This window comes from Mya arenaria, chromosome 2 (assembly GCF_026914265.1).
Source record: "Mya arenaria isolate MELC-2E11 chromosome 2, ASM2691426v1".
NCBI classification, from domain to species: domain Eukaryota; kingdom Metazoa; phylum Mollusca; class Bivalvia; order Myida; family Myidae; genus Mya; species Mya arenaria.
This window is the reverse complement of record NC_069123.1, coordinates 59,175,858-59,200,594: the sequence shown is the minus strand read 5'-3', so window position 1 is coordinate 59,200,594 and position 24,737 is coordinate 59,175,858. Positions and strand designations below refer to the sequence as shown.

The window sequence follows — 24,737 nt, the reverse complement described above, 5'->3', positions numbered from 1 at the left end:
TATTGAATTGATTTTATGATCAACGACGAATTTAAAACTTGAAAATATCTTATATTCTACATTTGAACTGTATATAACATATATAACTTTGGTATATGTTTCTGTTTACACCAAACTTTTTCGATCGTACCAAATATACTGTAATAAAAATACTAACATATCTTTAATAACACTTATCTGAAATCAGTATCAAATATTTATGTTAATTGACCATTGTTTACAATCGAGCTATTTGTAAAACATAATAGCCAGTGGGTAACATTCACTGATTCGATCGATACGCCCAGCCAACGTATGAACGCGGCGACTGTCGATATCGCCCGCCCACCGAATAACTATTGGCTGTGAACGGCTGGAAAGTTGACAAATGCATATTCATGAGCTATTGTCGGTTTAAAACGTCTGTGTCACAATGAAAATAATGTCAAATTCAAAGTGAAAGAAGAAATGATAGCATATAGTGATAAAGGAAGCTCCTCTTTGGGACATAGTGAATTATTCCGAATGTCGGGTCAGTCGGGCTATCTGGCCGGCCCTCAGGCTAGTGCTCTCCGGATGTTGTACCCGCAGCTGGCGTATGCCGGCTACCCGGGAAACTTGGCGGCGCTCGCGCTCGCTTCACATGGACAGTACCCGTACGAATACGCACAGACGCTCGCATCTCAGATGAACTTTGCCATGGACACTGCAGGGCTAGCTGCCCGGAAGTCCATGACGCTCTCACCCAACAGTTCTATCTCGGACGGCAAGGATGACAGATACCTCAACAAAGATGGTATGTACAAACTTCATTTTCCTTATGGTTTTATTCCGACGATATAGCCTATACCATTTACTAATCAATTAAAACACGAGAAACGAATGAATTTGAAAATAAAAAGGGGAAAGTGCGGCTATTCATGCATAAACTTACAATTACGATTTGTACAGATTTGTTTAGTTAAATTGTCGGTTAGAACATACATACCAAATAAAATGATGGTTTTCAAATAGTTTATTGCAATATTTCGTTAATAGACAAATTAATATTTTTAATATTATATCAAACCTTCCAATATATTTACCGAGGATTTCAGGATTTATTGTCATTGGGGACAAAACATTAAAATAAATTTGGAAAAAAAATATTGATATTGTAAGCATTGACAGAAATATACATTATACACGATCATAAAAAATAAAGGCATACTGTTAATAGAGGCAATAAAATAGTTGTATGAAAAGATATAATATTGTTGAAAATAGCATACTACAAAATGTGGCGTTTCGAATAAGAATAATACTGTTGAAACAACAGCAATACCAACAATTCTTAACCTATCCCATGTTCCCCTCTCTTCAGATAGTGACAGCGAGTGTAGCGAGGGGGCGGCGGGGAAGAGGCGGCGAACGCGGACCAATTTCACGGGCTGGCAGCTGGAGGAGCTCGAGCGCGCCTTCCAAGAGTCCCACTACCCGGACGTCTTCATGAGGGAGGCGCTTGCCATGCGCCTGGATCTTGTTGAATCCAGAGTACAGGTATGTACAGACGCTTGATTAGAAGAGATTTAGTTTTGGGGATAACATTTTCTTAAAAAAACACGACACACTGCTTACTGCCAATTCGATTTGAAATGTTTGCTAATTTGGATTGCATACAATAATAATAATAATAATAATAATAATAATAATAATAATAATAATAATAATAATTAGAATTATAATAATTATAATTATAGTAATAACAATAATAAAATGAACAATAATAGTTGGTAAGTTGCCGTTTGAAAAATAAATAATAATTTAATTTAATGAAATACAATATGTATTTAAAAGTTTTAATGATAATACTGATATTGATATAAGTCAGGGGTTGGAAATATTTCAGATGAAAGCCAAAATTTGTACTCATTGTCAGAGTTAGAATAATGAACACTTTCTAGAAGCTTTAAGAATATTTTGTTTTGCGAAAAGAACAACAACATTCAAAACGAATTATCTTGCATGCACCACGATTTTCATTTGTTTAAATACAAGTTTCTGTAAATCCTCTTTCATACTTTGAGCGGATTTTAGTTAGATGTTTAGCTGGGTGAGTCCCCTATGATCAGTGAGGTTAAGTCATTGCCATGTAATTTATTAAAGGACGCGAGACTTTTAAATCAAGGAACAGTTTAAACATTCACAATGGATTTTCAATGCCTGTTTTAACAACTTAATTTTAAAGCATCAACATATTCACGGAGGGAAACTTGCGGATGATAATCGAGTGATAATGGAGATTTCGAATGTTTATTGTAACAAAAATGAAGTTTATGATCTGTTAAGCCAACTTTATAGACAGATTCAAAGTGTTTCAGTTGAAACAAACCTGGTAATTGAAAATATATGTCGCCATGATCGAGTATTAAATATCGAAATCCTCGATGTCAGACGAAGTTAATTCACTAATTTTCACTTAAGTCAGCGAACACGGACTTTATGTCGATCGCAAACTTAATTGAAATGATTCATTAACATATACAGCCTCTCGTGTAGTTGTGAACAATAAAATAATTGTATTTTAACTTAAAAGAAATTCAACCGCTTTAGTTGTTGTCAAAATTAATATTTTTATTATTTTTGTATGTCTAAATTCGTTTGATACTCACTTAAATAGGTAATAAAATACCAATTACTGCCATACTTATGTCATGTCCAGTGGTTCACAATTGAGAGGTCCGCTACGATGCATAGTGGCCTCAAGTAACGTAGAACTGCCCACGAATTCCAAACGTCAGAAAATCTATCCATAATGATCAATTAGACAATCGCCTCCCATCATTTCAATTATTAATCAATCTATAAGCAACAAATGTAACAAAGCAGCCCGTGAGTGATCCTCATCGCCGTGGCTTTAATTGTTTTTTAACTACATAGACCACATAGATTTCATGTAACAGTCGATCAGTGAACAGTCACATTACTTCATGTACCAGTTATATCGCAGTTATGAATTATTAGCACTCCAGGTAATAATAACCCAGGATTGTTTTCACATAAATAACAATAGTTTTTATACAGAAAAGGGCCTTTATACTATTAGTTTGCTCTCTAAATACGCAAAGTTCTACATGTTTGTCTACTTATATTGCACGGACGAGCAATGGGCGATGAATTGACAAATTGGTAGTTAGTAATTAGTACCTTTTAACCTATTCCACTTTATCTATGTAACCACTCTAATGAAGAGGTCGTGGTTTTAATTGAAGGGCCTTTGATCAGTGTAGCACTTCAAACAGGAATTCCGTTAAAATCACATCCCATCGTTATTCAAAAACACACACCTAAACTAAGGGTGAAAATTAATTTCTTGATATTTAGCAGCGCGTGAAATACTCTGTGGCTAATTATATTCCACCATCATAATAATAAACGTGTTTTTTTCGCAGTGATACAATATATGCACTAAATGTTCATACAAGATATTTACTTACAATAGTGACTTTGCGAATCCGCATGACACTAAGTTTTGACTTCTAAAATCGTTTAAGTCCTTTTATTAATAAAATAATTAATGTACCCAGTGTATTTGATTAGGGATCACTAAATGTTGCTACATTTTATTAGTTTTAAATTGTTCGAAAATGTACATTAGGAAATATCAAGCAATCCAACAGATTCGGTTATTTCATTTAAAATATTCAGCAAATAAAGAAGACATTGTTTACAAAAAGTCTCTTTTTATAAGAGAATAAATATTTAATTGAATCTCGAGCTATGCACTCACTATAAAATATTTAATTTATGTGTAATTGACGCTATCAGGCACATTATCAAATGTATCAAAATCATTTTAAATTACAAAATTGTAGAAAAAAGATACTCCAAATATAGCTAGATGCATATCAAACTTTCTGATGAAAAGGCAGTTAGCAGAAAATTTACGACTTATTTAAATGCGATAGTATGTAATTTTTGTCCCAAGATGATTTCGTTAGCATGCGATATGGTATGGTTTGTGTCTGAAAGACATACCAGGGGAATCAGAGCGCCTGTCCACCTGGGGTGTGTAAGGAGATAGAGTCGGTTCTAGCGTGATGGCCCAGTATTAGATGCCTCAAATTAGCGAGCCCGGGCCACCGAGGCCGTGTTAGATATCCCGGGCCCGGCTTCACTTACTGAAAGGAGAATTTTACGTCCTAAACAGTGATAAATCAGATCTACTTAATAAGATTCCGTTACCATAGACAACAGAGTAGTTGGGACAAATCGGGTTTTTTAAGGATATAAGTTTACTGATTTCATATGTTTAGGGGAATTGAAGGCTAGTTTGACATGTCTTGTAGGTCTCGTTAGAATGAGAACTTTCCGTTCAATTAAATGTTGAGTGATATCAAAATACACATTTGAATGTCTTATGATAATTACTGGTAGATCGCAATCTAAGCCTATCTGTATTTGTGTGTGACAAGGTTGCATAAGTGGAACTTGTCAGGAAAATTGATTACTTCTCATTTGAAGCACGATCTTTCTTTTCATGTGGTATTTAATTATTTTAAAAACAGAAAATGTATAATCGTTTACCGTAGCGTTCCGTTTGCGGTCCGTTATATCATTAACACACTTCAATTGAACTTATAAATTGTCTTTATATTCAACGTGCGCTTCTTTTTTGCTTCCAGGTATGGTTCCAAAACCGACGCGCAAAATTCCGTAAGCGTGATAATACAAAGAAGGGTCCCGGCCGGCCTGCACACAACGCGCACCCACAGACGTGCAGCGGGGAACCAATGAACCAAGAGGAAATCCAACGCCGGGAACAGGAGCGTCTTGAGAAGAAACGCCGCAAACAAGAAGACCGCTTGCGCAAAATGGAAGAAAAGCGAAAACTTCTGAACCCAAACGATGTGGAAGGTAACCGAAAGTTACAGGAGGAATATGACAATGAAATGAATGCGCTTGACTCTGTAAGTGACACTAATGACTGTGACCAGAAATTGGACGATGAATCAGACGTAGACGTTGTCGAAGATCGAAAGATCGGCTGTGCTTTTAGTATTGACCGGCTGCTTGAGGAGCCGCGAGTTCCCAGGGGCCGCAGACCTAATTGCAAATACCCGCGGGTCCAGGCCAGCAAATCCTTCCCCCAGCTCGGGGTGGGCATGGCACCCCTGTTCCCGGTCACACAACCTATTGGATTTGTTGTGGAACAGAGGCAGGATGAATTTAAGTCCGATATAGACAATATGGACCTCAGCTCTTTCTCAGACGAGGGCGTCCAGTCCATGGCGCCCAAATCAGATTTGCAATACACACACCCAGTCCTGGACGAGAGTGGACACTCCGACCGTCAGTCCTCCGACTCCGATGACGACATTGACGTCACAGACGAGGAGGGGAGCTCGTGAATGTATTCTTATCCAGAAATGACTTCACAATCCTACAAAACATGACCCACCTTTCTTTCCTGCAATATCACATATTGTTCGTGTTAGTGTATGTGTTCTCCTGACAAACTTCTCTGTTTTATAATGACTAATGTGCATTCAATTTTAGTCAAAACTATTACCTCACCCAATATTATGTTCATTATATTTCTGTTTTAATTTTTGTTTAATATTGTCTTAACATGTACACAGCCCTTGTTAAAGTGTATTTACGAATCTTGTTAAAAGTTGTTGTTATATATAGTGTTGTTAGATCTATGTTAACGATGACGGAATACAATAAAAAATACAAATTATACACAGGCATTGTTATTGTTCAATGACTCAAATATTTAACAAGCAGTAGTCTGCTGAAACCATTTGGAGAGAAGGTGAAGCAAATTACATGTGTATACGTTTTGAAGTATGAACATTGACTTCAGGGTGTGCCTGTAAAGATGACAACTCCAGACCACATATAAGATAAAGCCAATATTCAATAATAAAATGTGTTTGAAAGGAGAATAATTATGAGCGCCGAGTATTCAATACCTTAATACCTTCTTCATTCAAAAATAGTAGCGGGCCCAGTGGAGGTGGGCCGCATCCGGAGCATACACCCTCCAATTGTGACCATTAGCGTTGATAGAGGATAACTCAAAGAATAAACAAGAATACATATATTTATACTATAATATGCAATAATGTTTGAAGAGGAGCATCCCAAACCTTCGCGGGACAGAAGTTGCGCTCCCTCTAACATAAAATGATGAACCCGGCCCATTTGAAAATGAAAACGATAAACGAAGAATCATTTAATTGGGAAAATGCCCTTACATGCCTCCCAATCTAATCTGGTTAAGATGCTTACAAAACTAGCAACAATACTATTTCTTGCATTAAAAAACAGTTTGCACCCCAACCGTCCTGACGAGATCATTGATTCCGTTCTGATGCTCCGTCGCATCCACCTTGCCCCTGTCAATCAGGTTCTAGATTAGCGCTGTCACAAATATGCAAAATTGATAATGCATTCAAATTAAAACAAAACTTATTTAATTGCAATCGCGTTTATCTGATGCGTTTATTAATTTGCCAATTATCACAAGATATTTGCATAATAATGTCAATTCATCATGCCTACACAATAGTTTAACAACCAAAGATATCACTAACAAGTCGAATCCTTTGCACGAACGGTCAAATGTCGCAGACATCGGCTTACACAGGGACATGGGCAGGGGTAGATGCCTGAGCTGAGTTTGACGGGTGTGTGTTGCCTTCCGGCAGCCCCGGTAAGGCGACACTCACACGCGGACCACCAGTATTGTGTGCCGGTCGAGGCGCAGTCATGCGGTATTCAATTAGGCACGGACGGTTGGCCGTGTATAGTCGCGGTTCTGCATACACCGTGCACACCCAGGAGTAAAATGCCTGCCAAAAGCAGTATGGATGGTAGTGTAATAAGTTAAGATAGTGGTGATAACTAATTGTATAGCAGCCAAACAATACAATGTTAGACCTACTTGTATATTCGATGTTGAACAACTATTGTTTTTATAATACTTGTTGACAACAGATTCATTTTACGTCAATTTGACAATGTAGACCATTTGAAAGGTGAAAATGTCGCGAAAACATATAAATATTTAGTTGTCAGTTGTCAATTTTGATTAATATTTTTTTTTAAATTTAACAAGTTGTCCAATTTGTAAATATTACACTTTAACAATGGCTGAAGGGCAGGAGAGGTGAGTGACCGCTGTCCGGTCGTCGGATGTCAGTCCACACGGGACAGCCGTTCGCTTCACATGCCATGCCCAGTTGTTTGAATAACGGCGTGTGTACTTGTAAGTTTTGACATTTGAAGCTGCTATAGCTACAAATGTAGATACTAAACACGTGGAACTCCCATTATAAAAGGTGATGTACATGTTTACTTATAAAACGAATTATTGAAGTTGAACTCATGCTGAGCCCATAACGTGCAGAAAAAAGAGTTTCATAAAAGTGCCAATGATTTTTTTTCATTATAAAAGTGCAAATCTTGAGCAGCTTTTAATGACAATTGCGGTATAGATGACGGATCGTTCTCCCGGGTTATGAAGGACATTGTTGGATTTCAAACAGCTATTGCACATCTTTAAACCAAACGAATGATAGTTGATACATTTTCAAATCTTGCATTTCTGAGTGTGAGTCTCAAACGCTATAGTGAATATGGCCTCTGCCCTGTGTGCATCCAACAGCCATGAAAACATCCTTCCACTGGGAAACCATGATAGCTGTTGTTTTACAGTCGATATCCACTTTGTTGCTGTTTGTTTTTATTCTAGCACATGTAAACATACATTTTTACGAACCAGTCAGAGATTGGCACATGCTCACGTCTCAGTTAGACTAAATACGTGTCCGTGTATTGACTCAGACTCAGAAAATTTCTCTGAATTTTTATTTAATGACAAAAAAATCGCCTTTATTTCATTCCTCTTACCAAACAATTGTAAATTATCCTAAACAAATCACGAAGTAATGTCAAGTAGCAAAGTTCACCATCAATGCTATGCCAGGGAATTAGTTACAATAATATGAAGATATACGGTATCGAATCTTGAGTCTGAATTAAGACTTGAGCCAGTTCCTTGTCATGGACCCTGATATGTTCCTCCTGAAAATCGCAATAATAGATAATATTTTCGTACATGGGTAAATATTGAATTTTAATTGTTACACGTTGGCAATGAAATAAAGACAGGCCAATTTAGTCGTGTAGAAAAAGCATATTTTGGGAATTATATATTTGAGGGCAAGGAACAACCATGACTTGTAAATTACCATTGCTAACGGACCTATGATTAACAAAAAAGATCATGAACAAAAACCCCGAAGAACCCAATCTTAAAACTATCATTAGCGATAAGCCTGAATAGAATTTCTACCATATACAATGTTATGCCACATACCATATACCGAACTGGCCTAATGACTGACCCATTGAACATTAGCTAAGATTAATGAGTTTTGGACCTTATCGTAAAACCATTGTCATTTCAGTCATTTTAGGAAGCAGTAATTGAATAAGTTTGTTTCACTTAGTCATTTGATAATTTGTTTACCTGCATCTGTTTTGTGGTAGGATAGGCTATCGTTTTCAAATTAATTGGCAAGTTTCGTAAAACATTCATTAGCCGCATATTCTTACGAACAATATACCATATTTTATGTCGTGTGGACGTTAACAGTATGATCATTACAAAAGGTATATTGGACTCGTACCCGGGTGACGCACCTGGTCGAAATGGATTCACAATTGGAGAACTCATAACATCGAGGACGGGCCGCGATCCTTTAATTATCGCAGTTAATTAATCTTCGGTTACAACCTCCTGAACGGGACAAGACAAAAAATCAAAGCATAGTTGTAACAAATGCATTTCAATTAACGTTTAAACAAGCTGATACTGAATAACTTCACAAAAGGAAGATAAGTCGTTTTAATTGATTTTTGAGTTTAATCGTTTTGGCTATTTCCTTTTAATCGACACGCGTTAGCCTAAGTCAAATGCTTGTATAAGATATTTCCCATTTGTTTCATTGTGTATACTTAAACGGACCTCCTATTAAGTCTGCCCTTGTTCACTACACCTGATACATATTGTCAACACTCTTTTGATTCTCTGAATTGCTGTTTTCGAAAAAGATATCCATAGCTGTTGCATAAACATCTTTTGTTGTGGAAGTTTAACTCAGAGCAAATTCAGAGCGTTTATCTTCTAACGCTTATTAATTTCGCAAAACATTTCACTTTAAAAACATCATCTGACGATATATTTGAACTGGAAGGGAGCAGTGTCAAACAATGCACCATCGTTGTATGAGACTTTGTATGTCTCTTTCTAGGAAGGTAGATATCTAAATGACACGAACTCGTTTTCAATGACCCAGAACCATCAAAACTACATTTTTACCATGCCAGCAAGATTAAGCCCGAGGCATTGCTTCAAGACCTTTGTAATGTATCTAAAACAGATTTATGTCAAGGTAATGTTCCACAACTTTTGTTTGTCGCTAAGCATTCGGTGGTCTGAAGTGACGTTCTTCCTCTGTTAACAATGAATGGTTAAAAATACATACCAACGATTCGTTGTTTCTTGTATAGATTCATGCACCTTTAAGCAATGGTCACTTGAAAGGCCAACGCAAAATGATCCGTCCGGTGGTGACCTTCTGTAATTATACTATATTGTAAACACATGCATATATACTGATATGTTTCAAAGTTACCAAGTGTGTTTCAATTGAAAACAATGTTTCAGTGTTAACATAAATAAATGCAAATGATCAATATCATTGTAAGTGGTTCAGATGAAATTTATACTAATGACACAAACAACATTCGATGAATTATTTGTAAAAAAAATGTGTTGACTCGAAAATATATAAATTGGTAAACATTATGTTTTGTTCAAAAACAACAATCAATTGTCTCTACCTAAGAGACCATAAAAGCCTATTATCTTTCAATGAAACGGAATTTATCTTTTTAAACGCTTATTTACTTCGCAAAACATTTCACTTTAAAGACAAGATCACACATAATATCTATTTGCCGATATATCTGAACTCAAAGGGAGCAGTGTCACACGATGCATCATCGTAACTTCCAGATGCAAAGTCATTATGTATGTCTCTTTCTAGGAAGGTAGATAATGATACGAATAACCAAATGTTTAATCATAGATTAATATGTACCGGCGACAGGATATTAAAAGTGTTAAAAAATAATTGGTTATGACACGAACAAGATTATAAAGCATTCGACGACTCCTTCATAGTATGAAAATATACCATCGTCCGTATTTATTTGCACATGTTTGCCATTTGAAAGCTGATACAAAGTTTAAAGCATTTTGTTACATTGACAGCCAATCTGTCATAAGAAACGTACCTGGGTTTGAGATTTCAATTCACATATGACACGAATTCTATAATAGTTTATAATGAAGATTAATACGTGTCCTCTCTGTGCCATTTCTTACCTTCCCTAATTACACAGAACGGTAATTGAATTATTATTTCACTAAGGTCATCAGTGGTGCCCCCAAAGATCATACCTAGCACGGGGAAGCATTCACAAGAGAACGTCTATCTTTAAACTAACGAACAATGAAAATCAATTAGTGATGGCGACTAATTGAAAACTTATCTTTCCACAGAACATAATGCCTGTCAATGAGTGGGCTTGGTGATTGAGCACTCACCATTTAGCGGGCTCCGGCGGGCTGAGGTACCGTCGAGGACTATCGGTCGCCTGATCTGCTTTGGGTAGACCTATACCCTTGTTTACACTTTCTTCGGATCCTCGGCTCATATTCCTCTGTTTATACCGTACACCGCTTGTTCTCAAAGACTTTAGTTATTCATTTATGTATATTCTTAATTCCATTGATTGCATTTTTGACGTTGCAAATTATGAGGAGAGGGAATGAATAATAAAAATGAAAGTATATATACATAAATTGTTGTTACCTCAACAGTCAAAACTTTGTCAAAGCTGTTACATATCCGGCGGTTATTTTTTTTATTTTTGTAAACGAATATTCGAATATTCGATCAAACGTTTGGTATTCGAATGTCAAAATCGGTATTCGAATATTCGAAAAGAAAGTTCGATAAAGAGAACAAAACACATTGTGCCTTCATCACTGGTGTTGTGTTTATAAAGCTCGTTTATCTTGTTTTTACTACGATTGGCCCCTAATCCCAGAGGTGTGAATGTGATGACAAGACACGCGTCATGTGTCATTTAGGGACATATCGTCGGGTACTATAAAAAGTCCCCCTATTTTTACATTAACTGGCTAGGGATCGGATTTAACACGAATGTGTTATCTTGGCTGCAAATTATGCTGTGCAACATAGCGCGAATCGAGGTGATGATATGATTGCCACAATAATGTAATATTGTGCTCAATAATGTTGTTACATATATGTGCTTTAAACTGTTTCCATCTTTCGATACAATTTTTGTGCTTTGAAATGGATTTAAGGATATATTTCTTTTATTGGTGTACAATAGATGAGTCCAATTCTCTAATGTGTTCGTTTTACTAGGTCGGAAAAACCAGAATAGCTTTAATTCCGGGCTACAACTATTAGTTACCGAGTTGGTTTGGGATTTCCATAGTTATAAATAGTCAGTTTATAGGTCAAGAACGAGGCTGATCATCCTACGGAAAGACCTTCTATTGGCGCAAAACATAGGACTCCATCTAATTTTACATTGTTTACAAAAGACAGCGGAATTGAATAATTCGATTTTGTTGTTTGTCTGCTTATAATGTATTGCTTTTTCTTCCTAAAAATGGAGAATTTCAAAGGCTCATTTGAGGAAAATCAGGGTCCGCCGCGCGTACTTGCTACGACAAAATAGGGTTTAAATGTCCCGGCTATTACTTTAACGAATAATAATAGTAGTTTTCTACATCTTCTTAAATATGAATTTCGGTAATCGAATATTCGAATATTCGATCGAAAGAATTAACGAATATTCGAATATCTATTTTGCCATTCGTTTGCATCCCTAATTTAAATTATTGAACTGGGACATTGAAAATAGTAACTCAGTAACGTAATGGAATTGCTGCTACATTTGGAAATAACCAGTAAAATGGTTGTGTCATTTTGATGTAAAAAAGATTTGTGATTTACTTTTCGTCTCCGCTTACTCGACCTTCCTTGTAAAGTCTTCGTTCCCGCTTACTCGACATTCTTTGTTTTCTTAGATTAGTATTTTCTGCAAAGTATTTCTGCAGATATCTGATAATTTCCGCTACTACATTCCGTCATTTACGCGGTTTTACGTTCTATAGTTTTTACAAATCCTTCTATTGTGTGTAGTTCATCCATGTCTCGCTTCTTTCAGTGGAACTTGATCTTTTATAATTTATATACATTATATTTATTTTCTAAGCTCTGGAGAACTGAAAAGATATTCTGGAGAGTCTGGAGAGTCAAGGTGCATATGGTTATGGAGAATTCATATGACATGTATCTAAGTGTCATGGGATTACACAAGATTGTTCCAAGGCGGTACCTAACAATTATATATATATATATATATAGTATGTATGCACTGTGATGTTTGTAGAGTTTTGTGCTGTTTGTCTATGTGAATTTGTGTTCTATGTCTTTGGCGTTTGCCCATTGCCACTAAACCGGGTTTATGTTTAAACTTCTTGCTACTGAGCATGTTTCTGTAGCTTTTTGCATATATTGACTCTGATGTATTTCTCTTATGAATATTATTGATTTATTAAATTAAGAACTAAATTGCTATTTGCATGATATAAGACAAAGAGAAATATGAGCATGGGATAAGGCAATTATTTTGCATTTAGTTTGCCAGGCTTGTTCTAATACCTATTTAATTTGAGGTCTCATGTATGTGATGCTACCTCCGTCACAATACAAACATTTTTTGTGGTAGCTTACAACTTTCAAGACATCTTTAAGTTATCGGTTCCCGTATTAAAAGAAGGCAGCTGCTAGGCACCAAAAGTGTATATCGGCCTTCATCACCATCGAGAGTCAAGCGCAGCTCGACTTCACTTGGAATATATGCAATAGAAGTAAACACAAATAACCCAATTGTCTGTGTCGTGATTTTTAATGTTTGGGACATATTTTTCTGACTATGACTTCGTTTAAGGTCATGATTTAAAAAAACAACAACATTTTTCAGAGATAATAATCAATTTTAAATTCAGGTGATCCATCTAACAAGTCTTGTGAACTTTCTGATGTATCAGAATGCACGTGTAAGTTGGAAACATTTTATATGTCAAAAGTTGCCTCTATTCCTCTTAAACTCAGATATATATTCAGGAAAACTGTCAATATAGAAGCAGCACTAGAATGGCTGTGTGTGTGTGTGTGTGCGTGCGTGCGTGCGTGCGTGCGTGCGTGAGTGTGTGTGTGTGTGTGTGTGTGTGTGTGTGTGTGTGTTTACCAGGCCCAATTTTTGCCAGAAAGGCCAAGGACAGTTCGTTCCATCTGGAAAGGGCTCTGAATCTCCAATTGTATTATTACCCGACTGCAATGTAAGACTGGTATAGGATTTCCAGGGAAGTTTTATAGTACAGAAATTTTACAAGAAATATGGTAGTTTCGGCCGGATAGTTGAGATACAAACAAGTAAGTTTAGGAAACGCAAGTACCATCAAGGCAAAAGAGAAGGTGTGCAGTGTTTGTGAGGGACAGACCGATATATTCATGAATAATTGTTACTGTGTGTTGAAACTGGAACCATGGAACACTACTTTCCATCATTAAATACAGCATGGCGAGAATATTACCACGGAAACATTAGTACCAGGAACAAATATTATTTCCGATTGTCGGACGGCTTCTCAAAAGCTTATTAAGAAGGGTTTGACCATTTGACAGGTAACCACCCTGCGATTTTTTGTAGACACAATGCCCTTTCTACTCCTATGTGCTTTTGTATTGACGTTCTTTCATTTCTACCTCAATTGCAAAGATTTATTAGTTTTATTTAAAATAAGTTTTTTAAGTAATTTAAGTATGCGTTATTTTGCAACATAACTTTTTGAAGTACCTATGTATTCAAAACCGCGGTTGTTCGACACACGTCTTTTGTGAAGCGAAAACAAAATGCACAAGTCATGATTAGCAACGGTGATGCATGCGCAGTACACTATAGTTGAATGTAAACCTACGCGAAATGTTAACGTTAAAGTAAAAACCTCTTTCAATGAATCGCAAAATTTATAGAGACCAGCGGGAATAAGACATGAGCACAAGGCAAACGCGCGCAATCCTAGGGATTAGTCAATACTTTTTCGGCGAATCAGAGAGACTGTGTATAGATTGTTTCCAAAATATTCTAATGTTTACAAATATCATTGAACACAATTCAATTTCAGCAAAATACATGCTAGCTTGATATGGCATTTTTTAAAGAACAGATGACCAAATTTAGTTCTAAGAACTGCCACCTCCATTGATCATTGATCATAAATACGGCGTAGGGACCGCAACAAGAAGAGACTTCAATGTGCAACGCGTTGACTTCGAAATAAAAAAAAAGTTTCCCCAAGTATGTCCAAACACAACAGAAGGTCTGGTCTGCCAACACAGTTTTTAGATTCATTTAAGTCATTGAAATTCATGAATATGTTCAAAAAGCTCTGAAAAAGCAACAGAAATTAGTTTCATGGAAAATATCGGGAAATGCATGCCAACGCACAGGAACAGCATAATGGTATTGCCTAATACGAGCAACGGTAACACAATCATACAATGGGAAGTACTGGGCAAAACAAGTAGCAAACAATATAATTAGACGTTTGAAGGCACAAGGGGAAAGTCGAACAGAAACGAATGACACACAATAATCAAACAAGCGACAGGCCACACATGCATCAAAATAGCTCATGTCATACTACGTCTTTATGGATGCAACATTCAGACAGCATTTGTAAACGATTCTATTTCATCTATTTAAGAAGCTTGAAAACCAAAAAGTAAATCATTACTTGTTTTTATCTATAATCAAGCTCGATTCATAATCATTATAATATTTTAAGTTATATAAGTAACATTGTCTTTGTCCGTATCAATAGTAGCTAACTGAAGCAAGTCAGATTTATACATTCTGTTTCTTGATCTTGGTTGAGTTATGTAACATATTAGGTTTACAAATTGTTTGTAATTGAATTATGATACAAATTAGCTATTTATGACATTGCCTACAGGTGCGATAGATTCATCAAGAACACTTGAAAAGACTTAAGTAAGCTGTATGTATTCATATATTCCGTCAGGTATGGTCGTAGGGTAGCAGCATTATTTAGACAAAAACAGTACATCTGTCTTCAGGGAAAACATAACGATAAGGCACTCTTGCTTCTGATTGATTTGTTTAATAATTACTGGCAATTCCTCAGCTAGATAAATTAATGAACAAAATGAGAGTGTACGCCTTAAGAAATTTAAATAACGATTATGGTAATTTTCCTATTCATTTAATATCTTAATAATTAAATATATATTCGAAGACCGCTCTCAACTGCCATCAAAATAATGCGGTTTACCGCATTAATATACAAGTATGCTAAATATTCCAGACCAGCATGCCTGTTCTTCGTGTCAAGGTCAACATTTGCAGAACGAAGTCTTGATAGCATGAGAATCCTTCACAAGTTTCACTTAACGTAGCTCCTCCCTCAAAATGTCAAAAACTAAAACACAACATTCACGAAAAAGTTCAGTGTACACACTGTCAGAGTACGATAATTGTATGATTTCTCGGTACGAAAAGAACGAGAAAGGAATGAGGACACTTGGAAACGATGAATTACCGTGCTTGAAAAGAATGGGGACACTGAGTTACCGTGCTTCAAAAGAATGGGAGCGCTGAATTACCATGCTTGAAAAGAATGGGAACGCTGAATGACCATGCTTGAAAGGAATGGGAACGCTGATTTACCATCCTTGAAAGGAATCGGAACACTGAATTACCATGCTTGAAAGGAATGGGAACGCTTATTTACCATGCTTGAAAAGAATGGGAAAACTGAATTACCATGCCTGAAAAGAATGGGAACACTGAGTTACCATGCTTGCAAATAATGGGAACGCTGAATTACCATGCTTGAAAAGAATGGGAAAACTGAATTACCATGCTTCAAAAGAATGAGAACGCTGAATAACCATGCTTGCAATGACTGGGAAAGCTGAATAACCATGCTTGGAAAGAATGGAAACGCTGTATTACCATGCTTGGAAAGAATGAGAACGCTGAATTACCAAGCTTGCAAAGAACGGGAACACTGAATTACCATGCTTGAAAAGAATGAGAACGCTGAGTTATCATGCTCGAAAAGAATAAAAACACCGAACTACTCTGCTTGAAAAGAGTGAAATCTTTGAATTAGCAGACTTATGAGACTAGCTTTGAATTGTTTGGATCGTCGAAGGCTCCTCACTACTTAACCATTCATAAAGTAATATGTTGGTGCACCCAACGGAAAAGGGTCTACCTGGATCAGACTATACAGTTAAACATGCCAACTATTGAGCGATTGTACAACAAATGTTGTCAAGCCACACTTAATGTTAAATGTTAAGGAGGAAAGGTAGGAAGGCCCATTTAATATGGCGTACTCTATCATCGCCAAGAGCCTTGGATGGTCCTTTGATGCGTTGATTCGAATCTTCGATGCCCTGTAGAACGGAGATGGCTATTTAAATACCAGCGACAAACAAATTTGAGCGCTTCCCTTCGCAAAGCATCAATCGCAGTATGCTATACAGCAAAACTAAAGGATGGCGTGAAAATGTGTGTATAGGTACATATGATTTGCACAATAGTTTCATATTGTGGAGGTGAGTACGATGTTGACAGAAGCAGTTAAGTTATATGAAGAGATTAATTGCTTGATTCTCGAACTTTTTTATGTAACAAACTGCCACGTGTTTCATATTGCACCAGTTTCCACCATACTACAGTAGTTGTACTAATATCGAAGTCAGTTCTACGAAACCGAAAAGTGCAAAATGAACGTCAATTATATACTTAACTGGTGTGATATCCGAGTTACATTTATGAATGTATATAAATTGATCTCAAAACCAAAATGAGCATGCATGTTTGCTGCTGAGCTTATATTTATAGAGTAATGTATTGTTGATAATTGCCCAACTTAGAGGAATAATTACAAGATGGCTTTAGTCCATTTCTCACAGGGAAAATCATCAACCAAATGCCATGATCAGCAACATCTTCAGCAACAAACTTCTTTTTTTTATTTGGCCCAGCTTTAGAAAATGCATAACGGTACATTTTAAACCAAGGCGGATTTTATTTGCTCAGAGAATTGGAAATATTTCTGGTTTACATCCGAAAAAAGTTCAACTTGATTTCTAAATATTAAACGTAAGAAAAAAGTTCCGCGTCTTATAAGAAAACTAAAAGTGATTGAGCGTAACAAATAGGGGTCTATCAATACACGTACGTCACATTGTGTACCAAGCTCCATTTGCATATCTTGAACGTTTTTTTTAGTTATGGCCAAGGCTGACTTTATTGAACAACGATGCGAAACCTTTGTCAATATTATAAGTTACGGGGTTAGTAAGTGACCCGATATGGGATATACGATGCATAAAGAACCATATCGAAGCTCGAATCCGAATATGGTTTCCTACGCCCCGTATATCCCGTACATGCCATTAAGTGATGGCGTTAACGACATATTAACTAAAAAAATGATTAAATATGGTTGTGAGTATAAAAATTAAATCCTAGTATGTACTTTATATGTAAAAAAATAAATAACGCTTTGTAATATGGTTATAAAGTAAACATCAACTGATAGTACAGAGGTAACCTATAGCCTTATATGTGTATGCAGCAAAGGCTTAATGAGGCAATAAGAGTACAAAGTATTGCTTTAACAAAGAGTGATTAAACCTTATTTATTGCATTGCCCCATCTGTCTGGTTTTGTTTAAGTGAAGTACTGCTCACTAATTGCAACGATATTCATCAATATTCATTTTAAAATAAAGCTAATTATTTTACACTAAACGTGTTGTAAAACAAAGACTGGCGATGGGAGGTTACACGCCAGTTGCCACACAGTAGACGCCATGTATCTGCCAGTATCCGCATTAACATTTAACATAAAACTTCTTCTTTACACCTTCAAAGTTTCATTGACAGCTAGAATGAACATATTTGCTATGTGTATCACATTTAATTGATACTGTTTATCTTAAATCGTGTCTGATGTCGACGAAAAATTGATTTTGCAAAAGAAATTATCTTCAAATATTTTTTTAGGAGTATTAACGTGTTCCTATTAAGATATATAGATGCAAGATTTTCAAAATTAGACATAAGTGTGACAATTATCAAATACGTAAATCACTTAAGTCATTACTGTAATGAATAAAACTCATTACACTGAGACAGTATTGTCGGTAATTGAAACTAACAAGGCTTCATCGCCAGGAATAGTCGGAGGCTGCAGATAGGCATCGCCGTTGTCGCTTCCGCACAGGCGCCACGCATGCGCAACACGACAAATCATGGCGGTTAGACTAATTGGCGTGAATGCAATCCGAAATACTCACTAAATCTTTTCAAATCGTTTTTTACTGATATTGTTATTGCATATTTAGGAATGGGGCGATTTATGTCCTCACATATAAAGCTATCGTCATTATAGCAGTATTAATTTGTGAATTATTAACACAGACGCTCAATAAACGAGTTGTGAATTGTTTCTAAGTCTTTAAAACAATTGTTTATGACTATTTCAAAGAAAAAAGAGAATGAAAACAAAGATATTAAAACTAATTGCTAAATTTATTTCGAATAACAACATTTGGTGTGATTTTGTATACAGACCCAGTATGTGTTCTGTCCGTTTAAATATCAATTTTGTTTGTTGTACATAGTTATATAAACACTTCGCTGGTAATTTAAACTTAGTAATACAAAATACACGTTAAAATACTACAATAAATCATTGCTATTCTTTAGAATGTTACAACCTACTTCTACTTTTTAAATGTAACGGCATATATCCGAGGTGGTTTTCGATGGAAAATGGCCGAGGTGTTCCGAGTGGAATGCTCGCTTATATACTTTTTTTGTACGTACATTAAAGATTAAATATTCGTTAGACAAGTTTCTTATAATTCAAAGTTTTAGTATCAGACGTTTTCACGAACATTCAATTCAGTACTACAACTCATTTCTGAGTACATTTATGTGTTCTTGAATGCCCAGTAGATCAAACCTCGAAAATCCCATGCGCTTCTTGGGGAGATTGCTAGTTTGAACTCCGGCATTTAGAATTGCATTTAAGCTTTATATTCACACATGTTCGCTGTTTAAGTTAAACAAAATATCGTGGAGATAAAGTAAAACTCCACACTGTATTCGTTTAGTTTACCGATCGGGAAATGGCTCAGTAAACGGCAGAGCCTTAGTCACACCCTTTGTGTAATTTCTGCATTTGCGCATATCAAGTAGTTCGCTGCCAATTTTCAAATATTGACAACTATACGAATTCGATCGTTTTGATTCATATTGCGATGACCCCCTCCTCTTGTAGCAAAGCCCCACATTCTTTCTCTACCGTTTCATCTGAGCATTTTGATTTAATAACAGTGCATTCGCTGTTTCAAAGTGGAACATTATTTAATATCTTTGATACCATTGTTTAACTGATTCCCGTAGCCCCCTTTATACCGCGGTGAGAAATCTCCCATCATCATTAATCACTACCTTCTTTTCTGGTCGACCCCGGTGACTTACAAACCGCTGAAATACTTACTTGGATGTATTTCTTAAATCTATCAACCAACCAACCAACCAACAACACGCAGTTATTTAGTAATTTATGCAAGTCTTAGGGTTTAATAAGCAATCAGCTAAACTTGAAACGGCCCTATTGTGTTCCGCTTGCATACTCGTCACCTTCTTCAATTCTGAGTCCCCATCGTTAATAGTTACTGGACTTCCTGCCGGTTCGAGTTAAAAGATTTTCTAGACATTTAGGCCCATGCAGGCATGTTGCAAAGTTTTCAGCTTCATGCGGATATAAACCTCTTGTTGTCAAGTCGACAGGAATCAATTCCGAAGGTACCTACCTCCAGTCTTCCGGGGTCGTGACGTCATGTACAATTGCCAATCTGTTTGCAACAGACGTCTTGAAACGCCTTTTGTCATTCCGGATGTTCCCAAGGACAATCATTGAATCTGACCAAAAAGAACCTATCATCAATTCTGAAATCTTATTATTGTGTCACTTACTGGTACAATTCGATAGCTTGTACTGCTGCTGCTAGCCTGAGACTAAGTATTGTCATAGCCTTTATTGGAGCTAACCTGGACGAGACTGCATTTACGGTTTTCCGTAACGTCATATATCTCCAAGTACACTTCAGACCCGTATGTTACTTCAGAAGCATGTGCAACGCAGACATTGAGAAAACATTGTCCAACTTACCGTGCTTTAGGCACCTTGCCGGGCTTGTTTTGGTTAACAACTGGGTGATGCGGAAGATTCCAAACCTTACCAGAACGTTGTTTGCCAGTATCATTCAGAGGCGCAGCATATATCCGCTCATGGTATCCCTATAAATAGTATGCAACTCAGTTTTCCGTCCAGGTAACTTGCTAGCATGAGATCCGTTCAAATTAAGGAATTTCAAACTAGCGAGTTTATATACTGCCAAGGAAATATACGTAATACATGTAGGCTGAGCTTAAAAAAGAAAAATATACGATGTAGGTATTTTATTGATATACTGTTCCCTTTACCATGATGTAATGGGGATAATCTTAAGACGACATTTTATATAAAGATACTGATTATTAAATTTATATTAGATTGTAGACAGCTGTGTGAAGTTAGCTAAACATACGACATTGGACATTGGACATTCAAAATCGAATGTTGTGCTGGCACGACATTGGGCATTGGACATTCAAAAACGAATGTCGTGCCAGCACGACATTGGACATTGGACATTCAAAATTAAATGTTGTGCTGGCACGACATTGGACATTGGACATTCAAAAATGAAAGTCGTGCTGGTACGACATTGGACATTCAAAATCGAATGTTGTGCTGGCACGACATTGGACATAAATACGCAATGGCTGCCATAGATTAGTTATGTGGCAGATAAACGTTATGATCACACCACGGCAAACCTAGTTTGTAGTGTCTAAAACCATGTTTTAAGGTAAGTTCCATAATTGACAGTCCAAGGCGATCGTCTTTTGACATACCTGTACTATTCTCAGATCTGCATTCTGCGAAATAAGTTTTCCACAGCCTTTCAATTTGCTCTTGTATTTCAGGGTCTGTTGAAAGATTACCTGTACGTTTGAAGCGGAAGTAGCGTTCTCTGCTGACCAAATTACGCTCCAGCCCAGGATTGACCTAATTGCATACGACTCGCCTGTCTTACTTCTCCGCTCTCTTTCAACCCAGAACGCCCGAGGGTGTTTCTGCTTATGAGTCAACTTGGCTATCACTGATTCTCGGCAAAGAAATACCCTTTTAAATGTCTCCATTTACATACGTCCGAGCGATTAGGAAACGACTTCATTGAAATAGGTAGTCGATCTACAGACCAAAGCCTATTAAAGACGACAGTCTCTTTTTCATATTTGAAAAAAATATATGATGCCGCATAAAAATTGCTCTGGTAAGAGCTGGCTTACCATGTTATGAAGCACCGTTTCATATCTTCTAATCAGTACACCCAACGACCCCCCAACAACTACCTTTGCGACAGAATTTAACAAAATGATCAAAAATAAAGACAATACTCGCACATCCTATGCCTTTTGATAATGCTCGTTTCCCCCCATTTTCAGTCAATTTAAACATGCCACATGTATGTTCTGTTTATAGTACACTATACATAACTGCTGTCCTGGCAGTGTACATATGACTCCCTATGACTCCCGATGTATGTTGATATTGTTGACATTGGAAGTACGGATATGACCATCGGATTCTTTTGCAGAATGGTATTCTATAAAAAAAAATATCGTAGAATAGTGACAACACATACTACCTAGAGAATCGTCAGCTCTTCCTTCGAAAGTTAAAATCCTACAGTAACTAATATGATATTTATGGGTGCATATAATATTGATAAAGCGGTTAGAGAATAGTAACATGCTGCCTCAAAATGCGACAAACCGAATCCATTGATAGAAAATTTAGTCGTTCACCTGGGAACTCGAGATAATAAAAATTATGTGATACCGAATAGTAAATATATTTTTCCTGACATATTCCTGAGATTTAGATAAATAATTTGCAACCTGTGTGTAATAATCATTTAATTAAGCCTAGTTCTCAATGTCCCGGTTTTGCGCCCCGGTACGTCCCGGATTGTGGTCCGGGGGACACCCTATTAAACCGTTGCCAGGCTTTCTGCCGGATCATTCCGTTTCCACGACGGTATTACAGACGTCGATGCTACAATCAGACAAGGTGTAGTTACGGGTAGCCCCGGACACATTCTCGCTGTGTATAAGTTGAAAGCATCGAACATCAGCAAGATGAATTATGTGATTCAGACCAACAACAAACTCGAGTTGGTAAACTGTCAGCTACAGTTTGCCCATCAGCAGACGACACCCACGAAGACGCCAAAGAAAGGCAGTGTGGGTTTGTCCTTGGTTACAGAGGAGACTTTAATTCGGACATGACTCCAGACTTCTAGAGGAACTGCATATTGAAGATGAGCGGTCGTTCCGAAACTTCCTTCGGTTGATCCTTTGATGTTCCATGAACTACTGCAGAGATTAGAGCACCATATATCCAAACAAGATACATGGTACAGGAAGTTTATTGAGTCTGGTCTTAAATTAGCCATCATTTTGCAATACTTAGCCAGCGGGGATAATTATCACTCACTGATGTACACCTTCAGATTGGCTAACAGCAATGTTATATCATGTAGTGTATCGTATTAATAGTACGATCATGTGATTAAGATTATGAAGGATGAATCCAAGACCTTCCTCAATGTGCAACTGTGTTTGCCCTGCAGGTTGTATTGTATTAACAATAAAGATCCTTGTTGTTCTCGTCGGCTCACCTTATATTCCTAAGCCTTACCAAATAAACTTCTCAATCCACGGCAGTTATTCCCACGCATTGCCAGATAAATTTCCCAATTCATGGCACTAATTCCTACGCTTTGCCATATAAACTTCCATATCCATGGCACTTATGTCTGCGCCTTGCCTGATAAACTTCCCAATCCATGGCACTAGTTCCTACGCCTTGCCAGATAATATTCCCAATCCGTGGCACTTATGTCTGCGCCTTGCCAGATAAACTTCCCAATCCATGTCACTAATGCCTGCGCCTTGCCATATAAACTTCCCTATCCATGGCACTAATTCTTACGCCTTGCCAGATAAACTTCCCTATCCATGACACTAATTCCTACCCCTTGCCAGGTAAACGTCCCAATCTATGGCACTAATACTTAACCGGAGATGTGTTTTTATGTTATTTTCGGTTAACTTGTATACACGATTTCCTGAGTTCATTTGAAAAGTAACTAAAGGATTTGTTTCTTGTATCATTTTGAAACCAGTGTATAAAGTAATCTCATACAGCTTTGTGTTTAAAAGCTCATTCAGTAAGTACCGAGGTGATCAAGCTTAAGGCATGTACGGATTTTACGTGGTTCAATGCTACTAAAAACAATCATGAAGAAAAAATGACCGGAAGCATGTGACGACATTCGCAGCTGATACCATGGAAGTAAATATTTTGCTTAGATTATCGCCTTGTTACGATCACAATATTTCCTAAGGGGTAAGTAAAATGCGATAGAAACATATGTTTCGCCTGTTTTCGAGTGTTCAACCAAACATATCTTCGTATAACTGAAGTTTTCATTAATTACTGAACAGGCAGTGCAAAACTCAACGTTTTAATAACGTTTTCAAGTTAGACGGCTACATGATTAAACAGCACTTTATTCTGTTTCGACTCTAAATTAGGTCACCACGATTTCTTAGTAAAAACTGGCAATGACCTTTATGATGGCGTAATGGCACCACAAAAGGTCACGTAATTGTTAGCTCCTGTAGTTTGGTGTATCTGTCGTCAAAGATATCTCCATAACTTTTGACATACAATTATTCGGAAATTATGGTCTTCCGTATCAGCACTGGATAGTGGAATCTCACAAAAATGTATAAACGATTTTAAGAGGTAAGATGAGTAATTATTTGAATAAAATATAATTATAATGATATTCCATTCTTGTGATAAAATCATTCGTGCATCAATAAAAGGATATCAAATTTGATATTTTGAAATTGAACAAATATTGCGAATAATGTTTGCAATAAGTGGTAATAGTTAATAAAGGGCAATAATTTATAATAAAAGTCGTTTGATTTTGGAAGTTTTATGAATGATTGTGCTTAATAAGGGATGGTATTTGAGTGTTATAAATATTTGGATATTTTATACAGATTATTAAATTACATAAAATTGAACAGGTGTTCTGGGGCAAATGAAGATGTCGCATTAAAATTGACAACTTTATGTCGTGAAAATGGAGCAATGAAATTATTATTCGCACAATTCCAGATCAAAACCGTTTGGTGTAAATGTTAGTTCTTATGCTATAAAAGTTAATGTGATATTTGATGGATGGGCGGGCTGCAAGCACCCTTGCATGATGTCTCAATCAGCCTCAGAAGAATTTGAGGATCTGTGTGACACATACCCGTATACAGCGGCGTTTGATTTGG

General features: G+C 36.7%; 1 protein-coding gene across 1 annotated transcript; it reads left to right on the top strand.

Annotated features, from left to right (window-relative positions):
• Window positions 1-447: 447 nt before the first annotated feature.
• Window positions 448-5,658, top strand: LOC128219772 (homeobox protein unc-4 homolog). The gene is made up of 3 exons (XM_052927755.1): window positions 448-775; window positions 1,343-1,518; window positions 4,644-5,658. Exons 1-3 carry the CDS (start codon window positions 448-450, stop codon window positions 5,367-5,369), a joined length of 1,230 nt encoding a protein of 409 aa, XP_052783715.1. The 3' UTR covers window positions 5,370-5,658.
• The last annotated feature ends 19,079 nt before the right edge of the window (window positions 5,659-24,737 follow it).

Coding starts and splice junctions, on each gene's coding strand:
- LOC128219772 (XM_052927755.1), top strand. CDS start 448: ATGATAGCATATAGTGATAAAGGAAGCTCCTCTTTGGGACATAGTGAA. Junction 776..1,342: donor CAGATACCTCAACAAAGATG/GTATGTACAAAC, acceptor CCCTCTCTTCAG/ATAGTGACAGCGAGTGTAGC. Junction 1,519..4,643: donor TTGTTGAATCCAGAGTACAG/GTATGTACAGAC, acceptor TTTTGCTTCCAG/GTATGGTTCCAAAACCGACG.